The sequence below is a fragment of the Atractosteus spatula genome, chromosome 17 (genome assembly GCF_055471065.1).
Source record: "Atractosteus spatula isolate fAtrSpa1 chromosome 17, fAtrSpa1.hap1, whole genome shotgun sequence".
In the NCBI taxonomy this organism is placed as follows: Eukaryota; Metazoa; Chordata; class Actinopteri; order Semionotiformes; family Lepisosteidae; genus Atractosteus; species Atractosteus spatula.
Window position 1 is genome coordinate 4,115,138 of NC_142722.1, and position 20,100 is coordinate 4,135,237.

At 51.2% G+C, this 20,100-nt stretch overlaps 1 protein-coding gene across 3 annotated transcripts in view; it reads right to left on the reverse strand.

Annotated features, from left to right (window-relative positions):
- Window positions 1–704: 704 nt before the first annotated feature.
- sfi1 (SFI1 centrin binding protein) overlaps window positions 705–20,100 on the reverse strand; it is a 42,201-nt gene continuing 22,805 nt past the window's right edge. For 2 of the 3 annotated variants that reach the window (XM_088936047.1, XM_088936045.1), the window contains 13 exons: window positions 10,307–10,409; window positions 8,870–8,966; window positions 8,508–8,668; window positions 8,058–8,132; window positions 5,462–5,536; window positions 5,198–5,374; window positions 3,932–4,194; window positions 3,772–3,852; window positions 3,050–3,287; window positions 2,321–2,474; window positions 1,982–2,141; window positions 1,219–1,324; window positions 705–1,123 (listed from right to left, as the gene is read on the reverse strand). In XM_088936047.1, coding sequence (XP_088792173.1) covers window positions 1,016–1,123; window positions 1,219–1,324; window positions 1,982–2,141; window positions 2,321–2,474; window positions 3,050–3,287; window positions 3,772–3,852; window positions 3,932–4,194; window positions 5,198–5,374; window positions 5,462–5,536; window positions 8,058–8,132; window positions 8,508–8,668; window positions 8,870–8,966; window positions 10,307–10,409 — 1,798 coding nt within the window. In that variant the 3' untranslated portion in view covers window positions 705–1,015. The remainder of the gene's footprint in view (window positions 1,124–1,218; window positions 1,325–1,981; window positions 2,142–2,320; window positions 2,475–3,049; window positions 3,288–3,771; window positions 3,853–3,931; window positions 4,195–5,197; window positions 5,375–5,461; window positions 5,537–8,057; window positions 8,133–8,507; window positions 8,669–8,869; window positions 8,967–10,306; window positions 10,410–20,100) is intronic. The other variant, XM_088936046.1, reaches the window with a different exon arrangement.

Genomic DNA, 20,100 nt, shown 5'->3' on the forward strand with positions numbered 1-20,100 from the left:
AAACAGTTTTCAAGACTAAGATGAGCATTGTTGTGTGGGAAATGGAGTAGTAGCAGCAGCAATGGGTACACACAACCTGTAATTCGTGTTTTTTTTTTAACAAGGAACTGACAGCAGTTGCTCATTGTTTTCTTTAATGCAGTTCACTTTTTCGGCTGAGACTTGTGTGATTAAGTACACTACTGTTTCACAGCCCAACCATTATAAAATACACCCCACCCAGCTCACGACAGAGCTGTCAAGCAGCAGCAGATGAAGCATTCAGTGTGCAGGGCCAGACGTGGATGCACATGCTTCTGCCTTCTGGCTGCTGTTTCAGACAGGACTAGGAGAACTGTGTGGAAACATGAGAAGGAAAGCTCAGCGGTCTGTGAGAGGAAGGTGTTTGAGTGACCTGCAGGGATCTGTCTCCATGCATCTCGTGTGACCTGTGGGAATAGCTCCTACTGAAACTCAGGATCAAGGTGTTTGGAGTCGTTATTTTTTTTGTCCACAAGAAACTGCTCTGCACCTGTTCAAGGTAAAAACTGTTGGCAGGTCCATCCAGCTCTCTCTCCCTCTCCCCTGTGCGAGAAACAGCTGCTTGTGTTTGAGGACAATGGCTGAGCCCATGTCTGTGCCATTGTCTCATCACGATTCCTTCCCTTTTCACTGACCAGGGTTTGCAGAACTGTAACAGTTCACAATTACAGAGAGCTACAGTCCCAACAGCAAAAACACATTTATTATATTTTCTTTGCAAAAATAAGTTAGACACAGCCATTCTGTCTATACAGCATCATGAGTTCCTGCTGTGCCACTGGGCTGGGAAACAGGGAGGCTCTGGGCAACGCGCCTGCACTGCAGGGGCACCTCTACCAAGACCTCACGAAAAACAACCCGGGGCACAGGATGGGCGACCCTCGGCACATCGAATTTAGCATAGAGGGGCTGGAGCCGCAGCGGCCCTGTGGGAAACGGCTCGGGTCAGGCAGGGCCAGCGGAACAGAGCTGCTCCGTCGGGATCTGAGCGGCGTCAGTCTGGCAGCAGGCTGGCAATCTCGCGGATTCGCGCCGCGTGCTGCACCATCGCCGGCTGCCCCTCCTTCAGCTGCGCGGACAGCGCTCTCATCTTCCGCTCCAGCTACAGCGAGAGAGCGAGAGAGAATGAGCTTGTGCTTCCGGCTGTCCAGATGTCTGAAGCGGCGGCAGACGGCTGCACTGCGCTCATGGCCTCACCTCCGCCAGTTCCTGCCGCGCCTCCCCGGCGCAGTCCGGCGTCTCCCCGTCTCTCTCGCTGTCCTCCAGCCAGGCTCCAAGCGCTGCAGCCTGCCTGCGCCACGCCCTGCCCATGTGAGAAAACTGGAGTCGTGGGAAGAGTAACGACTAAAAAACAAGCCCCCTTCCCCCCCGAAGAAGATCTGCTCCTAGCCAGCTTTCTCCCTGTTTTCAATTGTCTGCAAATGGTACCGCTGCACCAGGGTCTAGACCCCTGGGGACAACTGATCAACATACCCTTTGCTATTCAAATTGGACGCCATTACCTTGCACACACATCAACTGTTCCACGAATGGTGGTTTTTTACATTTCTTAAGACAGACGCAGTGATCTGAGAACACGCACTCTAAATATTTGCCGTTAGTGCTGTCTGGTTTGGTTCACAGAAACAGATTCCGGTTGTTCCCACTGGAAAAAGTCTAGTGCTGCCAGAGCTGGGCCTCCTGGAGGTCACTGTTCCATCCAGCCAGTTCTGAGACATGTACTGTATTTCCTATGGGACTGGGCGTCTTGTTCACCCCGTATTATCGAAGTTGAAGAGGCACAGCAGACTCCCCTTGCGCTAAGAGAGTTATTGGGCAGTCGGTGCCACAGTAGAGTGTCACACTCTGGCCTGCCTGCTGGAGACAGGAGATCTCCTTCACTTCAGTCCGGGGGCAGGAAAGAGCCGAAGGGGAGGACAGAGGAGTCAGAGGTGAAGAAAACACCACAGCAGGCTCTTACTTGAGCTTTAGCTTGTTGTCGTGGAAACGCTGCATTTCCTGACGGATCTGCAAGAGTTCGGCCGTCAGTAAGGCACGGAGTGGCTCCTTCGGGGATCCCTGATCCCGTCTCCTCTGGTCTCCTTCCCCCTCCTCTTCGTCATCATCGTCAGAGGCTGCTGCTGAGAGAGATGGCACACTGTCTGGATACAGGCTCAACACAGACCCACTCTGACCCGGCGCACAGGTCCGACACAGACCCACGCTGACCCGGTGTGCAGGCCCGACACAGACCCACTCTGACCCGGTGTGCAGGCCCGACACAGACCCACTCTGACCCGACAGGAAGGTGCGGAAGTACCTGTCTTTCTTAGGGTCTGAGTGCCAGCGAAGGCAGCAGGGGACAACAGCAAGAGGTCCTGGGGGTCCCTGTGGGGACGGGGTGGGGCCCCAGTCTCCCGGGCAGCGGTGGGTGTATGGTACCAGGCCGCTGGCTCCTCACAGCTCTTCGGCAGCTGGACAACATGAAGCAGAGAGAGGGACTGGTGAGGGAGGCAGGACAGCAGCTCCACCACTTCCTTCAAGCCCAGCTCGACCGAGTAGTCTGGAATCTACAGCAAGACACGCTGTGAAACGTTGAGGAGGTTTTTTCATATTAAAAAGTGAAACTACGAATGGTTACAGGCAAGAAGAGGCCATCCAGCCCATGTAACTCTTGTGCTAGTGAGTATCTGATTGATCCAAGGAACTTGTCCAGCCATTATCAGAAAGAAGCTTCAAGCACATGGAAGCTATCTTGTTCCAGACTCCTACCATCCTCTGTGTAAAGAACAGCAGCCGTACTGTAGGAGTGACACACACTGCCATACAACATGACACAGAAACACTTGGATTCTGTCTGGAAATGGAACAGACTGGCCTTGAGTGCTCTGCAGGGCCTGAAGCATACGCTCGGGTCAGCAGCTCATGGTTATGCACGGTGCTGTGAGAAAACGGCAGACCTAGAGCACAGCTCAGCTGTCCAGGGACAGTACTGGTGGCACCAGAGCTACATTGCCACCTCAGCACAGAGGACGTTGAGGAGTCTTACCTTTGCTGTCTGGGTGTGACCCTTCAAGCCCTGAGGCCCCATGAAAGAGGAGGGGGGCAGCAGTGGCTCCTGGGGGCACAGCGCCAGCTCTGGGGGGGGTGCTGTCCACACCCCCAGCCCTGCAGGGGGACCTGGCTGTGGGGCAGATTGAGGGGGCATCCTGGTTTCCTGCTGCACCCCCTGGTGGGCAGAGGGCTTGGACCGTGGTGGAGAGGGCAGAGGCTGTAGGGCGCAGGAACTGGAGCACAGGAGAGACTGAAATAAACTCAGGTTCACCACTGGGGTAACAACTGGAACAGGAGCACAGGAGAGACTGAAATAAACTCAGGGTTCACCACTGGGGTAACACCTGGAAGAGCACAGGGGAGACTGAAACTCAGGTTCACCACTGGGGTAACACCTGGAACAGCACAGGAGAGACTGAAATAAACTCAGGTTCACCACTGGGGTAACAACTGGAACTGGGGCACAGGAGAGACTGAAATAAACTCAGGGTTCACCACTGGGGTAACAACTGAACTGTACACGGGGCCCCCTCACAGTCTCCAGGGGCCTGTGTACCCCCTCACACAAACCAGCGAAACTGTCATACTTTCAGTAACAGGGGTATTGAGAAGCAGCTGTCAGGCCTGCGCAGTGCTGCTCTGTGCTTGGCGTACCGTCTCTGTGCCAATCTTCACACGGTGAGAGCGTGCGGTCTCTCTGAGCCGGGGTCACCTTACCTGCCCCTTGCGGGGAGATGGGGTGCAGGGAGCAGGTAGTCTGGTCTGCGGGGCTGCAGTCGGGGCGCACGGACCGACGGCCTGCAGTCACACATGTAGTCGTTATTGCATTAGGAGTGGCACCCCGATGTACCCCAGCTCACCCTGGAGTCTCACTCACAGCAGGCTGGGTGTGTTTCCCGCTGTCGCGGGCATGGCGCCGTCCTGCAGCGACGGGGTCCTGCAGCTCGCCCTGCTCCTGTCGGACAGCAGCCCCACGCCCACCTTCTCCCCACCGGCCCCGGCGGGGAGGTGAAAGGTCACGGCCTTCCTGCGTGGCTCAGGGTTCGAGGGTGGCGGCCTCTGCCTGCGTCCCCGGTTCAGCGCCCGGCGCTTCCAGAGCATGGCACAGCGGCGGACCAGACGCTGCAGCCTGAGGGCCGACTGGGGGGACAGAGACACTGCGGTCACCTCTCCCGCCCTCCCGCCTCCGGATCGTCTCCACCCCGGGCCTGGCCACTGCCTTGAACACCTCCAACGCTTGTCCAGATGAATATACACAGAGCCTACAGAGAGTCTACACACCCTTTTCAAAGTAACATATGTTGTAGCTTAAGAGCCTGAAATCAAGAAGCAATAAATCTGAATCTGCTTTACCTTTATTTACACATTGTAACACACCAACTCACAGCTGGCAGCCCATTGAAGCCCAGCAGGTGTGAGCCTGGTCAGTACCTGGATGGAGACCGAGCTAGACCGGCTAAGGTTGGAGCTGGAAGAGGTGTTAGTGGGGCCAGCAGGGGGCGCTCACCCTGCAGTCTGTGTGGGTCCTAATGCCCCAGTATAGTGACAGGGACACTATACTGTAAACAGGTACCGTCCTTCGGATGAGATGTAAAACCGAGGTTCTGACTCTCTGTGGTCACTAAAAATCCCAGGGTGCCTCTTGAAAAGAGTAGGGGTGCAACCCCGGTCTCCTGGCCAAATTACCCCCTGGCCTTTACCAGTCATGGCCTCCTAATAATCCCCATCTCTGAACTGGCTTCATCACTCTGCTCTCCTCCCCACTGAGAGCTGGTGTGTGGGGAGCGGACAGGCGCACTATGGCTGCCGTCACATATCCAGGTGGGGCTGCACACTGGTGGCGGTAGTGGGATCCCCATCTGTAAAGAGCTGTCAGTGGAGAGTCCAGAAAAGAGCTATAGAAGTGTGAGGAATTATTACTACTACTACTTCTCAGGGGTGTGGACACGTATCCAACCCACTTCCCTGGGTTTTTGCTTGTGATCCGTTTCCAGGGTGCCTGAGCCGCTGTTCTTCACCTGGGGTTGTGTGAGGGGAGTGTAGCCCCGCGACAGGCGCTGTGTCTCAGGGCAGGGGCCTGTCCTGTTTGGTCAAACACAGGCAGAGCTCTGCAGAAAGGGAGGTCTGGTCCGGCCCCTCATACCTGGGTCTGGTTCTGCTCGGCCAGCGCAGTCCGGAAGCGAGCCATGTCGGCGGTGTGGCGCAGGATGCGGACCACGCCCTCGCGCAGCAGCTCCTGCCGGTAGACCTCGACGGCACGGGCCAGGCGAGCGCTCTTCCTGCGCCGCTCCAGCACGAAGCCCCGCCAGGCGTCGAACACCTGCAACGGCCCCCGCACCGCCGCCGTGAGTCACGCGGAGAGGCCGCAGATTCTCGGCGGCATCGCAGGACGGACAAGCGCTCTCACCTTGCCCTGCAGGGCGAAGGACCAGTGCCAGAGGGCCTCCACGGTCTGCTCCTCCTCCCCGCGCCGCGCCAGCAGCTGCAGAGCGCCAGAGAAACAGGTGAGCGGCTGTGCGGCGCTGGCTGACCCTGGTGCCAACGCCCACCCCCTGGTCCCTCTGCACCCCTCGGAGCGCGCCTGGCTCCGCATGGCACAGCACCCGGGACCCCTCACCTGCACGGTCCTCGCCCGCACCTCGGATATTTAACCGGTCAATATTTACAGATGTACAGTTGCAAGAAAAAGTTTGTGAACCGTTTGGAATTACCTGGATTTCTGCATGAATTACTCATAAAAATGTGGTCTGATCTTCAACTAAGTCGCAATAATAAACAAACACAATCTGCTTAAACTAATAACATACAAACAATTGTACTTCTTCTTGTCAGTACTGAAGACATCGTTTAAACATTCATAGCCCAGGCTGGAAAAAGTATGTGAACCTCTAGGCTAATGACTCCTCCCAAAGCTAATTGGAGTCAGGTGTTCCAATCAATGAGATGAGACTGGAGGTGTGGGTTGGAGGTGCACTAATCCTATAAAAAAGGCACACAAAGGGGTTGGTTACTAACAGAGTCTGCTCTTCTCAAGAAAGAGCTGTTCATGTGAACCATGCCCTGATCAGAAGAAATATCAGAGGACCTTAGAAGAAATGTAGAGATGCATAAAGCTGTAAAAGGCTACAAAAGCATTTCTAGAGGCCTGGGTGTTCATCAATCCACAGTAAGACAAATTGTCTACAAATAGAGGAAATTCAGGACTGTTGCTGCTCTCCCTAGGAGTGGGCGTCCTGCAGAGATCTTGGCATGAGTGCAGCGTGCAATGCTGAAGGAGGTGAAAAAGAACCCTAGGGTAACAGCAAAGGGCCTGCAGGAATCTCTTGAACTTGCCCAAGCCTCTGTTCGTGTGTCCACTGTCAGAAAAACACTGAACAAGAAGGGTGTTAATGGAAGGACGCCACGGGGGAAACCACTGCTCTCCAAAAAAAACCACTGCTGCACGTCTCAAGCTTGCAAAGGACCACCTGGACTTTCCACAGCACTACTAGAACAATGTTCTGTCGACAGATGAGACAAAAGTTGAACTCTCTGGCAGAAACGCACAACCCTGTATGGAGGAAAAAAAAGCACTGCACACCAACACCAAAACCTCATGCCCACTGTGAAGCATGGTGGAGGGAGCATCACGGTTTGGGGCTGCCTTGCTGCCTCAGGGCCTGGACAGCTTGCTATCATAGAGGGAACAATGAATTCAAAAATGCATCAAGACGTTTTACAGGAGAAAGTCGGGGTAGCGGTCCGTCACCTGAAGCTTAATAGAAGTTGGGTGATGCAACAACAGGATGGCTTAAACAGAAGGAAATCCGTGCTCTGGAATGGCCAAGTCAGAGTCCAGACCTCAACACAATTGAGATGCCGTGGCATAACCTGAAGAGAGCTGTTCACGCAAGGAATCCCAGAAATATCAATGAACTGAGACAGTTTTGTAAGGAGGAATGGTCTACAATTCCTCCTAACCGTTGTGCAAGTCTCACCAGCAGCTGCAGGAAACGTTTGGTAGAGGTTATTGCTGCTAAAGGAGGTTCTACCAGTTACTAAATACAAGGGTTCACAAGGCTTCCAGCCTGGACTGTGAGTGTTTAAATGATGCGCTCAGCACTGACAGGAAGTACAATTGTTTAAGCAGATTGTGTTTGTTTATTATTGTGACTTACTTGAAGATCAGACCACATTTTTATGAGTAATTCATGCAGAAATCCAGGTAATTCCAAACGGTTCACAAACTTTTTCTTGCAACTGTATATATTATTGTCTATCTCTAAATGCTTTATTAACATTCTCCAGAACCTCCATTTACAGTTACCTGATCATTCATACCTATGCAACTAACTTCACCATTAACCCTAACTTCAGCGGGTTTGCTGTGTGCGGCACCTTGAGAGCGAGCGGACTCTCAGGTCACACACACAAGACCGCCGCCCATGCAGACAACGCAGGCGCAGTGCTTTTGCACAACACCGTGCAGACAGTGCTCACTGAGACCGGGCAGTCTCTCGAGCACAAGGCTGGCGGCAGACAGGTCAGCTGTGCCCCGACGACCCCTGAGGACATCAGCGCTTAAAGCCGCGACCCGTGGTGCGTCTGCAGAGGTTCCTCCTCCTGTCAGCGCGCGAGCACGACCAGGCTGGACTCGCCACGGCCCTCATACCTGCCCCAGAAGGGGTTACCCTGCTGGGGGGTGTCGCTGCCCTGAGTGAGGGCACAGGCTCCAGCTGGCCCGGCCTGGCGACTGGAGGGGAGGCCGGGGCACGTGCTCAGGGTCGGGCGGGCAGGCCCCGACGGGCACAGGCCAAGAAAGAGGAGAGCAATGCCTGCGATACCACAAAAGCCAAAAAGCCCTTCTGGAAAACTGTTAGGCTGGACATAAAAGCACCGAATGTGGTTGAGTCCTGAATTTCTTTTGCGAGGACATTCCAGAGCTTTACAGGGCTCAGAGCTTCGGGCGCTTTGAAGTCCTGCTTTATGTGTACCAAAGCATTAATCGAGCTGTTCCAGCTCACCTGTCTCTTCCAGCTGGTGAAGTATGACAGAGAAAGCCGCTGGGACCGGAACCAGTCGGCCAGCCGGCACAGCACCTGTAAAACACACAGACACAAGAGCACAGGGCTCAGAGCCAGGTACTGCAGACACACACAGACACAGAGACACATAGACACAGGGCCGTGTCTCTCAGTGTAGAGAGACACACAGACACAGGGCTGCGTCTCCCAGTGTAGAGAGACACGCAGACACGGGGCCGCGTCTCCCAGTGTAGAGAGACACACAGACACAAGAGCGCAGGGCTCAGTGTAGAGAGAGACACACAGACACGGGGATGTGTCTCCCAATGTAGAGAGACACACTCAGACATGGGCATGTGTCTCTCAGTGTAGACACACACAGACACGGGGCCGTGTCTCCCAGTGGATCTCACTGCCTTGCCTTCTCCCCGTGTTTCCCAGTGCCCTCACCAGTTTCCGGATGCAGGCCCGATGGTGCTGCGTCCAGGCGGACAGGCTCTTGCGGAGGAGAGTCCGGTTGCGATGCTGTGCTGCCAGCTCCGTCTGGGCCCTCTCCTGCCCCGACGCCCTGCTCTGCTCCCTCCAGCGCAGGAAGGCCTGGTGCAGCCGCACTGGTAGGGAGAGAGAGACAGGTAGCACTCGTCTCACACCGGCAGGCGACAGGAACACGAGGCCTCTTTCTGTCTGTCCACGGCTTTCACTGCAGCCCTGCGGTTCCTGAAGCTCTTGCACACAGACTGACGGCACTGAACTCCCCTCCAGCTTACTCCTTCACCAGCTTCTCTTCTCTGTCTCTGGCGGCCATGACTCACCCCGCGCCAGCTGTGCCTGTGCCTCTCTCACAGCGCCCCCTGTCTGCAGCCGGCGATACACGGTGAGAGCAGTGGCATCCCTCCACGCCACAACGACCTGGGAGCAACACACAGGGAGACACAGTCAGGCTCCCAGCGCTGGCATGTGGCACAGAGCACCGTCACAGAGACGCAGTCATGCTGTGGCACAGAGCACCGTCACAGAGACGCAGTCAGGCTCCCAGCGCAGGCCTGCGGCACAGAGCACCGTCACAGAGACACAGTCAGGCTGTGGCACAGAGCACCGTCACAGAGACACAGTCAGGCTCCCAGCGCAGGACTGTGGCACAGAGCACCGTCACAGAGACACAGTCAGGCTCCCAGCGCGGGACTGTGGCACAGAGCACCGTCAGGCTCCCAGCGTGGGACTGTGGCACAGAGCACCGTCAGGCTCCCAGCGCGGGACTGTGGCACAGAGCACCGTCACAGAGACGCAGTCAGGCTCCCAGCGCAGGACTGTGGCACAGAGCACCGTCACCGAGACGCAGTCAGGCTCCCAGCGCAGGACCGTGGCACAGAGCACCGTCACAGAGACACAGTCAGGCTCCCAGCGCGGGACTGTGGCACAGAGCACCGTCACAGAGACACAGTCAGGCTGTGGCACAGAGCACCGTCACGGAGACACAGTCAGGCTGTGGCACAGAGCACCGTCACAGAGACTCAGTCAGGCTCCCAGCGCGGGACTGTGGCACAGAGCACCGTCACAGAGACACAGTCAGGCTCCCACTGCAGGACTGTGGCACAGAGCACCGTCACAGAGACACAGTCAGGCTCCCAGCGTGGGCCTGCGGCACAGAGCACCATCACAGAGACGCAGTCAGGCTGTGGCACAGAGCGAGGGAGTCAGGCTCCCAGCGCAGGACTGTGGCACAGAGCACCATCACAGAGACGCAGTCAGGCTCCCAGCGCAGGACTGTGGCACAGAGCACCATCACAGAGACGCAGTCAGGCTTCCAGCGCAGGACTGTGGCACAGAGCACCATCACAGACGCAGTCAGGCTCCCAGCGCAGGACTGTGGCACAGAGCACCGTCACAGAGACTCAGTCAGGCTCCCAGCGCGGGACTGTGGCACAGAGCACCGTCACAGAGACGCAGTCAGGCTCCCAGCGCAGGACTGTGGCACAGAGCACCGTCACAGAGACACAGTTAGGCTTCCAGCGCAGGACTGTGGTACAGAGCACCATCACAGAGACGCAGTCAGGCTCCCAGTCCAGGACTGTGGCACAGAGCACCGTCAAGGAGACGCAGTCAGGCTCCCGGACGCACTTGCAGTCACTCAGAATGGCACCCGCGTGGAAAGCCCAAGCCATTCACTGTACCCCCACACAATCATCCTAGCCAGGTGCACCCCAGCCCTATACCTCGCAAGAGGCCTTTACCACAGACACTCACGGTACCTTGGTCAGCAGCATGCGCCGGTAGTGCTCCTCAGCTCGGCTCTTTCTCCTGCGCTCATCTGCGAGCTGCGCTGCATTCACACTCCACACCCTCAACACATGCCTGAGTGACACAGGGAGAGAGAGAGTGTTTCCTACAGAGCACTGACAGAGGAGAGAGAGAGAGAGAGAGTTTCCTACAGAGCACTGACAGAGGGAGAGAGAGAGTGTACTCACGTATTCGGACAATCCCCTCTGTACCACACACCGGTCACCTCACACAGGTGCAGCCATGACACCACAGTCAACAGCACCAGGTGCGAGCTGCTCCAGCTCTGTCAAGGGCTGGGCCTGTACATCGTCAACGGCAGGACTAGAGGGGACTCTCTAGGCAGGTTCACCTACAGCTCAGCTCTGGGCAGCAGTGTGGTGGACTACGCCATCACCGACCTGGACCCCTCCTGTATCAGGGCCTTCACTGTCAGGCCACAAACTCCTCTCTCCAACCACAGCCAGATCACACTCTACATGAAGAGTGCACACCAGCACAGAGACACACTGACACAGCCCAGCCTGCTGTATGACCTCAACCAGGCGTACAGATGGGACACAGACAGCCTAGACAGATACCAAACTGCACTGGGCGATGAAGACATTCAGACACTGTTGGATACATTCCTAAACACTCCGTATCAAACCAACAAATTAGGCATAAACTTGGCCACACAAAAACTAAATCACCTATTTCACAAACTAGCATCAAAATCTAAGCTAAAAACAACTAAATCAAAAAACTACCAAAAAACAAAAGCAAAAGAAAAGTGGTTTGATACAGAGTGCAAAAACATCAGAAATGCACTACGAAAACTCTCAAATCAAAAACACAGACAACCACACAACACAGATCTGCGCCTCAGCTACTGTGATTCGGTAAAACTTAAACACACGCTGAAAAAGAAAAGAAACACATACATAAACAAACAACTTGCAGAAATTGAGGAGTCACTAAATCAGGACTGTTTCTGGGAGAAGTGGAACAATTTAAACAAATCAAAACCAGAAGAACTGGCCATCCAAAATGGAACAATCTGGCAAACATGCTTTGAAAATCTCTATCAAAAGCTCCCAAATACAAATCAATCAGACAAAAACACCATTTATGAAAAACTCAACATTTTGGAATTGGCTATCAAAGACAACCAAAACCCCTTACAAAATCACCAATCACTGAGCAGGAGCTACTGGACAAACTCCAGGCCCTCAGACCACGCAAAGCCTGTGGCCAAGATGGAGTCAACAATGAGATGCTGAGACACAGCAGCCCAAAGTTGCAACAAGCCCTGCTCAAACTCCTCAATCTCATCATGACAGCAGGATGTTTCCCCGAGACCTGGAACCAAGGACTGATCACGCCCATCTATAAGAGTGGAGACAGACTCCATCCCAACAACTACCGGGGCATCTGTGTGAACAGTAACCTGGGGAAGGTATTCTGCAGTATCCTGAATACACAAATACTGGCCTTCCTTACCAAACACAATGTCCTGAATAAGAGTCAGATTGGCTTTTTACCAGATCACCACACATCTGATCACATTTACACCCTACACACACTGACAGACAAACACGTCCACCAAAAACACAAAGGAAAAATTTTTGCCTGCTTTGTCGATTTCAAAAAAGCATTTGACTCGATTTGGCATGAAAGATTGTTTTACAAACTACTCCAAAGTGGCATAGGGGGCAAAGTGTACGACATCATTAAATCAATGTATTCAGAGAGCAAATGTGCAGTGAAAATTGGAAACAAAAGGACCAAATTCTTCACCCAAGGTCGTGGGGGTGAGACAGGGCTGCAGCCTGAGCCCAACACTGTTCAATATCTATATTAACGAATTAGCAGGAATGTTGGAACAGTCTGCAGCTCCTGGTCTCACACTACACGACACAGAAATCAAGTTCCTGCTCTATGCAGATGACCTGGTCCTGCTGTCACCCACAGAACAGGGGCTGCAGCAGAACCTGGCACTGCTGGAGCAGTACTGTCAGACCTGGGCGCTGACAGTCAATCTGGACAAGACCAGAGTTATGGTTTTCCAGAAGAAAGCCAGACCTCAGGGAAATAGGTACAAATTCACACTCAACAGCAATACATTGGAGCAAACATCCAGCTACACATATCTCGGTCTCACCATCAGCTCATCTGGGAGTTTTGACCTGGCAGTGAAGGCACTGAAAGAGAAGGCACTCAGGGCATTCTATGCAATAAGAAGGAGGCTCTTCAACATCAACCCACCAACAAGAATCTGGCTCCAAATATTTCTAGTGTAATCCAACCCATTGCCCTATATGGCAGTGAAGTGTAGGGTCCCCTCACAGACCAGGAGTACACTCAATGGGACAAACACCCCACAGAAACTCTGCACATGGAGATCTGTAGAAACATCCTCCGTGTGCAGAGAAAAACACCTAACAACGGGTTCAGGGCTGAATTAGGCCAGTACCCACTATTAATAAATATACAGAAAAGAGTATTAAAGTATTGGCTACACCTAAAAAACAGCGACCAAAATTCATACCACCACAAAGCCCTGCTGAGCCAAGAGCTGAGCCCAAAACAGAGCCCCCTGAGCCAGCTGGTCCTGAGGCTCACTGACCTGAGCCACACCGACACCAGCCAGCATCAGGACAGCACTGCTAGAGCACCACAACTCAGACTCAACCACATCACAGCACAGATCAAACAGCAATATCTCACACACTGGGACACACACACACACACAACATAAACTGGAATGCTACAGAACCCTAAACAGATAATACACACTAGCTGAATATTTGACCAAGATAAGAAACAGCAAAAAGAAACAGACCCTGACAAAGTACAGGCTCAGTGACCACAGCCTGGCCATAGAAACTGGGCGACACAGGCAGACCTGGCTGCCCAGAGAGGACAGGCTGTGCTCCCACTGCCAGCGGGGAGAAATAGAGACAGAGGTGCACTTCCTACTGCACTGTGACAGATACTCTGGGATTAGAGAAACATTCTTCCCGAAATTCAGAAATCTAATCCCAGAGTTCCCACACCTGCCAGAATCACAACAGGTCCCAATCCTACTGGGAGAGGGAGGAGAGAACTCAGTTGAACTGGCAGCCCAGTATGTGATCTCCTGTCACAGCCTGAGGAACAGTGAATCTGTCTCCCAATAATGCTCAATATGTTTACAGTATATGTCAATATTTTATGATATGTCTCTGTTGTAAATGTCTGTAATATGTTTGTAGATTTTATTTTACTTTTATTTTTTGTTTTGTTCCATGTTAATTTTATTATTTTTATTTGCTTTGGCAACACTGATTGTACCCATCGGTCATGCTAATAAAGCACCTTGAATTGAATTGAATTGTGTGTTTCCTACAGAGCACTGACAGAGGGAGAAAGAGAGAGTCATCAAAGTAATCTACTATGAGCCCTTGAAAGACCAGAATAAGGAAACAACAGGAGCCGAAAAAGTCACCTTCTACGGCTTCCCAATTGCAGCGAGAGGAAAATGGCACAAGAGAAACTACAACGTCCTCCAGAGTCTGGAGATTGGAGAAAGCGGACAGAAACAGCTGGCAAAACTCTTCAGCCGAAGAGCCCGACTTTACTCCCTTGACATCCTCTGTAGGTTCTGTTCGTAACGTACAGTAACATCGATTACTATCGATTCTTTGTTTTTTGTGAAAGTGAGGTCAGGTTTTCTCAGTTCATTTGTGTCTTTGAGTCTGAAGTGAGGTTCTTTCCCGATTTCCCAATTTTTGTCACAGATTTTATTGCGTCTTTTAATTCTTGCGCTTTGCACGCTGGGGCATTGACCCAGTATGTGTGAGCATGTTTCAGTTTTCTGTTGGCACTTGCGGCAGAGTGTTGGGTATCCCCTCTGACCTCTGTTCAGGCTTTCCCTGGTGGGATATACATTAGCCCGAAGCTGTAGTGCTGCAATATAGTGTCTTTCTTTGAACCCATATTGATGCGCAAGCCAGGAGTTGCTGACAGGGTCATCTTTGAAGTTTTTTATTCCTGTTCCTTGAACAGGTAATTTTGTCCAGTTCTCAAATTCATCATTGCGCCAGTTGCGGGGAGTCATGAACGTTGGTTTTTGGTTGGGATGGGGTTCCCGTCTCTCTGGGAGCAGTATATCGTCTGACTGCCCTGTTAATGTTGTTGGGTCGTTTAGTTACGGGATTTTGTTTTCATCGCCACCAGCCTGGATCCATTGTCTCTGGAGTTTTTCTTGTGCTTCTTCCGATCGCATCAAAGTGCTGATGATGGGGTCTGAAGACATGGCCATACGTTGTAGCCTTTTGATTTGTATTGATGGTTTCGGGCTGGAGAGGTTGATAATGCCCAATCCCCCATCTCTATTACTAGAGTATAGTAGTCCATTGCATGTGGATTCGGGAGGTGTAGCCATACTTTTTATTGCTTTTCTTATGAGTCCATCCAGATTCTTCAATGATATTTGATTGGTATTTGCATGGTCCATCTGGTAAATCAGTCTTGGGATTACAATGTGTATACATTTTTGAGAAGGTTTTAGTGGGGCTTTGTCAATTCGGAGGATCCAGTCTTGCAACAGATTTGCTGCATCTGTTTTTTTGTTTGTTGTCCATGGGTTTATTTTGAGGTATTTCTCTGATTCAGAGGGTGTGATCATATGCAGTTTGTTATTGTTTATTGACCAATCTTCACAGTTGCTGACGACATACGAGTCTTTGGTCGGTGAAAGCAGAAACCCGTGGCACTTCTTGGCTTGGACCATCAGTCCTGTTTGAGCGCAGAATACTTCAAGGGTGCCAATGTTCTTTTTCATGCCTTCCCAGCTGTCGCTCAACAGAACCAGGTCGTCAGCAAAAGCCAATGTCGCGATATTTCCAGCTTCAGTTTTGAAGCCGCAGCCAAGTTCTTCTAAGGCGTTTATCAGTGGGTCCAGGGGTCCAGAACTAGATTAAACAATAGGATCGCCCTGTTTGACTCTGACATTGATGGAGATTTCTTGTGAGGATTGTTTGTCTGCTTTAATCTTGGTTGTGCATTCATGGTAGGAGTTCTTGATTAACTCAATTACGTGGTTATCAAGCTCTTTTTGTTTTAGAACTTGGAAGATGTGTTCGTGGGCCACTGAGTCAAAAGCCTTGGCAATATCGATGAACACCACGGCGATTTCCTCGTGATTCTTTTTGGCGTTATTCAGGATGTGTTGTAGTGCTGTCAGATGTTCTGAGCAGTCGGAGGCCTCGATGAATCCACGCTGTCTTGGGTTGATTGGACAGGCTTTCTCTAGTCGCTTGGTTATTATTCTTGAGAAGAGTCTGAGGAGCATTGACCCAATGGTGATGGGTCTCCAATTGCCGATGTCATCCAGGCTCTTTTCATCTGTTGTCTTTGGTATCAATATTGTTCTGCATTGCTTTAATTGTTTGGGTATATGGCCGGTGATTAGCCAGAGGTTGAACAATTGGAGAAGTGTCTCACCATCACCCTCCAGATCATTGATGGCATGCCAGTCAACATTGTCTGGTCCAGGCGCAGATGTTTTTTTCATTGCTTTGTTATTTTCTTGGATTTCCTCTTCGCTGATGAGGGTTTCAAATATTTCATTGTCGGCACTCCCCCTTGACTTGAAGTTGTCGAGGTTGTTAAATGTGGTGGGGTTTTCCCATTTATTTTTGTTGGAGTTATAGATTTCCATTATATCAATTTTGTAGGATATGCTTTCTGCTCCATCAAGGATGAGAGAGGTCAGTTGTGACCTGTTCTTGTTGTATAGAGATTGGTGGTATTTATAGTCTTTTTTTGTTTGCTCTTCTTCTTATCCATGACCATTCTTTCCCATTCTGGCGCTTGTTGTGTCTTTGTTTTTTATTGCTCCCTTTCAGAGTTTCTGATTTAAGTGTTTGAAGTAGCTTTTCTGTTGCAATTTCGGTTAATTGCTTGATTGTTTCGGGGCTCTGAATCATTGAAAACAGCTTCTTTCCAGGCTGTTTCAGTTTCATCTCTGTTAGCGATGTCTTTAGAGAGTCTTTTGAGTCTGGAGTGGATTCCAGTTATTTTTGAGGAGTTGAGTGTGCTCTTTTTGATTACTGATGGGTTTTGTTCATTGTTAGTTTGTGAGTTTTCTTGGAGTTTTCTGTTTCTTGTTGGTCTTCTTTTTTCACCAACTTGTTTGTTTTTTTATCCGAATTCTTGGGCGATTAATTGGTTGATGTTCTTAGCCCCTTTACATTTAATTTCCAATGTTTTCAATTTTGTAAGTTCTTCTTCCGTCCAAATCTTACTGGATTCTTTGATTTTGTTTTTATTTAGATCATGGATTCTCAAAGATTTCTTTATTCCAGATGTCAGGATGTGAATGTCTTTTGTGTTGGGATAGCCCCGATTTTGTTTTGAAGTCCATGTAGCATTCGTTACACTTTTCCTTCTTCATCATTCATGTCTTTTTTGCCTTTGCATTTGGGAATGTGGCACTGAATCGAGTGAAGGCTATTGCTCGTTTTGTTGCATTTTGTGCATAAGAACCCCAGGGATATTTCATTGCGTTTGAGTATGTAGTGTTGTAGTGCCCATCTCGGTCTTCCGAGTTTTTCATTGCAGACCAGCCATGTTCGGTCATCATCTGGTAGCTGCATGGTTAAGGCGTTCTTGCCAGTCGGTTCACTTAGGAAGGCTCAGTGGTTCAATAAAGGACTCATCCGCTTCCGAGGTACAGTCATCCTCCACTTGCAGGGGTGGTGATGGGATTTCATTGCTGTACTCAGATGTTTCGTTGTCGTCCGCCTCCTCCAGAATGTTTAACATGGAGGGATTGCCTTCTAATATGAGGCCTTCGAGGTCGATGGTATTATCCAGCCTCTTTATGTCTTTGTATTGCGATCTGTAAATCACAAAATCTGTGTACTCACAGAGACGAGTCTTAATCCTCCTTCATTGGATCAGTCTTGACTTTGGGGATCTCGTAATGATTACAATCGGCATGGGAGCACTCAAAGCCATCGGCGGGTGTGTCGTCCCTGATACTGTTATGCAAGCGTCATTTTATAATAATAATAATAATTGCTTACACTTATATAGCGCTTTTCTGGACACTCCACTCAAAGCGCTTTACAGGTAATGGGGACTCCCCTCCACCACCACCAGTGTGCAGCCCCACCTTGATGATGCGACGGCAGCCATAGTGCGCCAGAACGCCCACCACACACCCCACAGCTATCAGTGGGGAGTAATGAAGCCAGTTCAGAGATAGGGATTATTAATGGGGAAATTTGGCCAGGACGCCGGGGTAACACCCCTACTCTTTTTGAGAAACACCCTGGGATTTTTAATGACCACAGAGTCAGAGTCAGAACCTCGGTTTTACATCTCATCCGAAGGACGGCGCCTGTTTACAGTATAGTGTCCCCGTCACTATACTGGGGCATTAGGACCCACATGGACCGCAGGGTGAGCACCCCCTGCTGGCCCCACTAACACCTCTTCCAGCAGTTTTTCCCAGGAGGTCTCCCATCCAGGTACTGGCCAGGCCCACACCTGCTGAGCTTCAGTGGGGCTGCCAGCTGTGAGTTGCAGGGTGATATGGCTGTTGGCATATCATTTTGGATGATCAAGTGGAATCACTTAAACAAGTAAAATCACTTCAGGCAGTGAAGAGGGGGGAGAGGAGAGGAAGCAGGGAGAAAGGAAAGAGTGAGCAGGGGAGAGGGAGGAGGGGGCTGCAAGAGAGAGGGGAGACAAAGGGAGAAAGAGTCAATGAGAGAGAGAGAGGCAGCACAGAAGATGAGCTCCTAATTTCTTTGAGATTTTATTGTTTTCTGGAACTGAACAAATAGTCTAGGAATAAGGCAACATCTAACAAAAACTAAAGAAAACCAAAGAAGTAAAGAAATAATTTGTCATTGAAAAAAAAATCAACAAAAAAAACATCTGAAAAACTGAAGACCAACTATAAGACAGCTACACCTGAGGAAAAACTGCAAAGAGAAAAATCTTCAAGAAATGAAGAGAAACAAACAGAAAAAGGAATAATTAAAACAAGGAAATAAGGATAAGAAGACAAGAAAGAAATAAAAAGGACACCAAAGGAAACAAGAAGGAAAGGGAAAATACAAGCAGCATCAAGAGAAGCCAAGAACTCAGCCACCAGCACGAAAAACACCTGGTAAGCCCTGTTCTTTCTTCTCCTTGTTTGAAGAGGCCTCTGAAATTGAACTGCTTTACTGAATAAAAGTCTTTAGAAAAAGTTACCTTAAAGTTTAAACTAAACAAAATACCACTTGGGCCCATTAAACTCAAAAGGCCAAAGTTGAAGAACCTGTTCCCAAGCAACAGGGGGCTGATTGTGTTCAAAACGCCCGAGCCAGGCCGTCTGTTTGCTCTTCTCACCTGGGCCCATTGTGTTTACAAGAAGCAAGATGAGTACAGAGCAGAAGACAGCCCCACTGGCCAGCCCTGCCCTCAGCACAGTACTCCAGTACCCTGAGGACGCAAAAACCGTTAAGACCAGGAAACAGTACAAAGACTGCTGGCTGAAGGAAAACCCAGAGACCCTTATCGCTGACTACTGCCAGGCAGGAGAAAAACACATTAAAACCAACCTGCTTTTACTGAGCATCCAAATGCCTGGCACACAGCTGTGTGCAAGACTTGCACAAATACCACCAGAAGGGGCATCAGCAAAGGTAGGCAAATCTCTACAGGGGGCGACAGCGAGTTACAAGACACTGTCCTGACCGTCAACACTTACCACAATGGTACAGTGATGATACAGGGCAGTGAGGCCGCTCTGGAGCTTTTAGAGGAAAAGTTCACGGACCTGAAAACACAGGCCGACCTGGAGAAACCTCCCCCAGAAATAGGAGAGAGACCCAGATGCCCACAGCACCCGAGAGTTCAGCTCCACCTGACTCTGAGCCCACGAACACAGCCACAGCTACAGAACAGCCCAGCAAGAGTGTAGCCCCAGGCAACACTGAATCACACCGCCCAGACACATACGGCCCACACCAACCCCCCAGCGAACACAGCACAGCGCGCCTCCTGAGAGAGAAACTCTCTGCTCTGGAGCTGGACTTCACTGAGTTCAAGGAACTGATGCTGGGGAGACTCACAGAGGGGCAGACAGCACAACAGCTAAGAGACGAGGTTAACAAACACAGGAACGAATGCAAAACCTCCAACAAACAGCTCAGGGCACAGATGGAAGAGCTGCTGCAGGACAACAGTAAGCTGCAGTCGGAAGTAACAGAGCTGAGAGAGGAGCTGCAGCTCGCAGAGAGGACAAGCAAGACCCTCAAAGACCAGCTGAGGAAACTCACTACTTCCCACTGCAGCCCTGACTGCAACAGAACAGCCCTGAGGCCCAGAACACACAACACACAACACCCACCCCCAACCCGCAAAGACACACCCACCTCCACACAACCTGACACCCCTACAACCCCCACCACCAACTCCCACCTACCCACTACCCCCACCGTAGTAAACACTACACCCACTCTACCCCCCGGCACCCCAAATCCCCTCACAACACCACTGCCCAAAAGCACATCCACCTTGCCGAACACTCAGGGTGACCCACACACACACCCAGCCCCAGAGACGGCCCCACCCAACACCTCCACCTCACACACTGCACCCCCCCGCGCAGCCCCCCGCCCAGCAGCACAGCGCCCCTCTGGCAGACTGGACACCAGAGGCAGACGCACGGAAGTAGCCCTTCTCATCGACTCCAACGGGAGGTACATCGATGAGAACAGCTTCTTCCCGGAATTAAAAA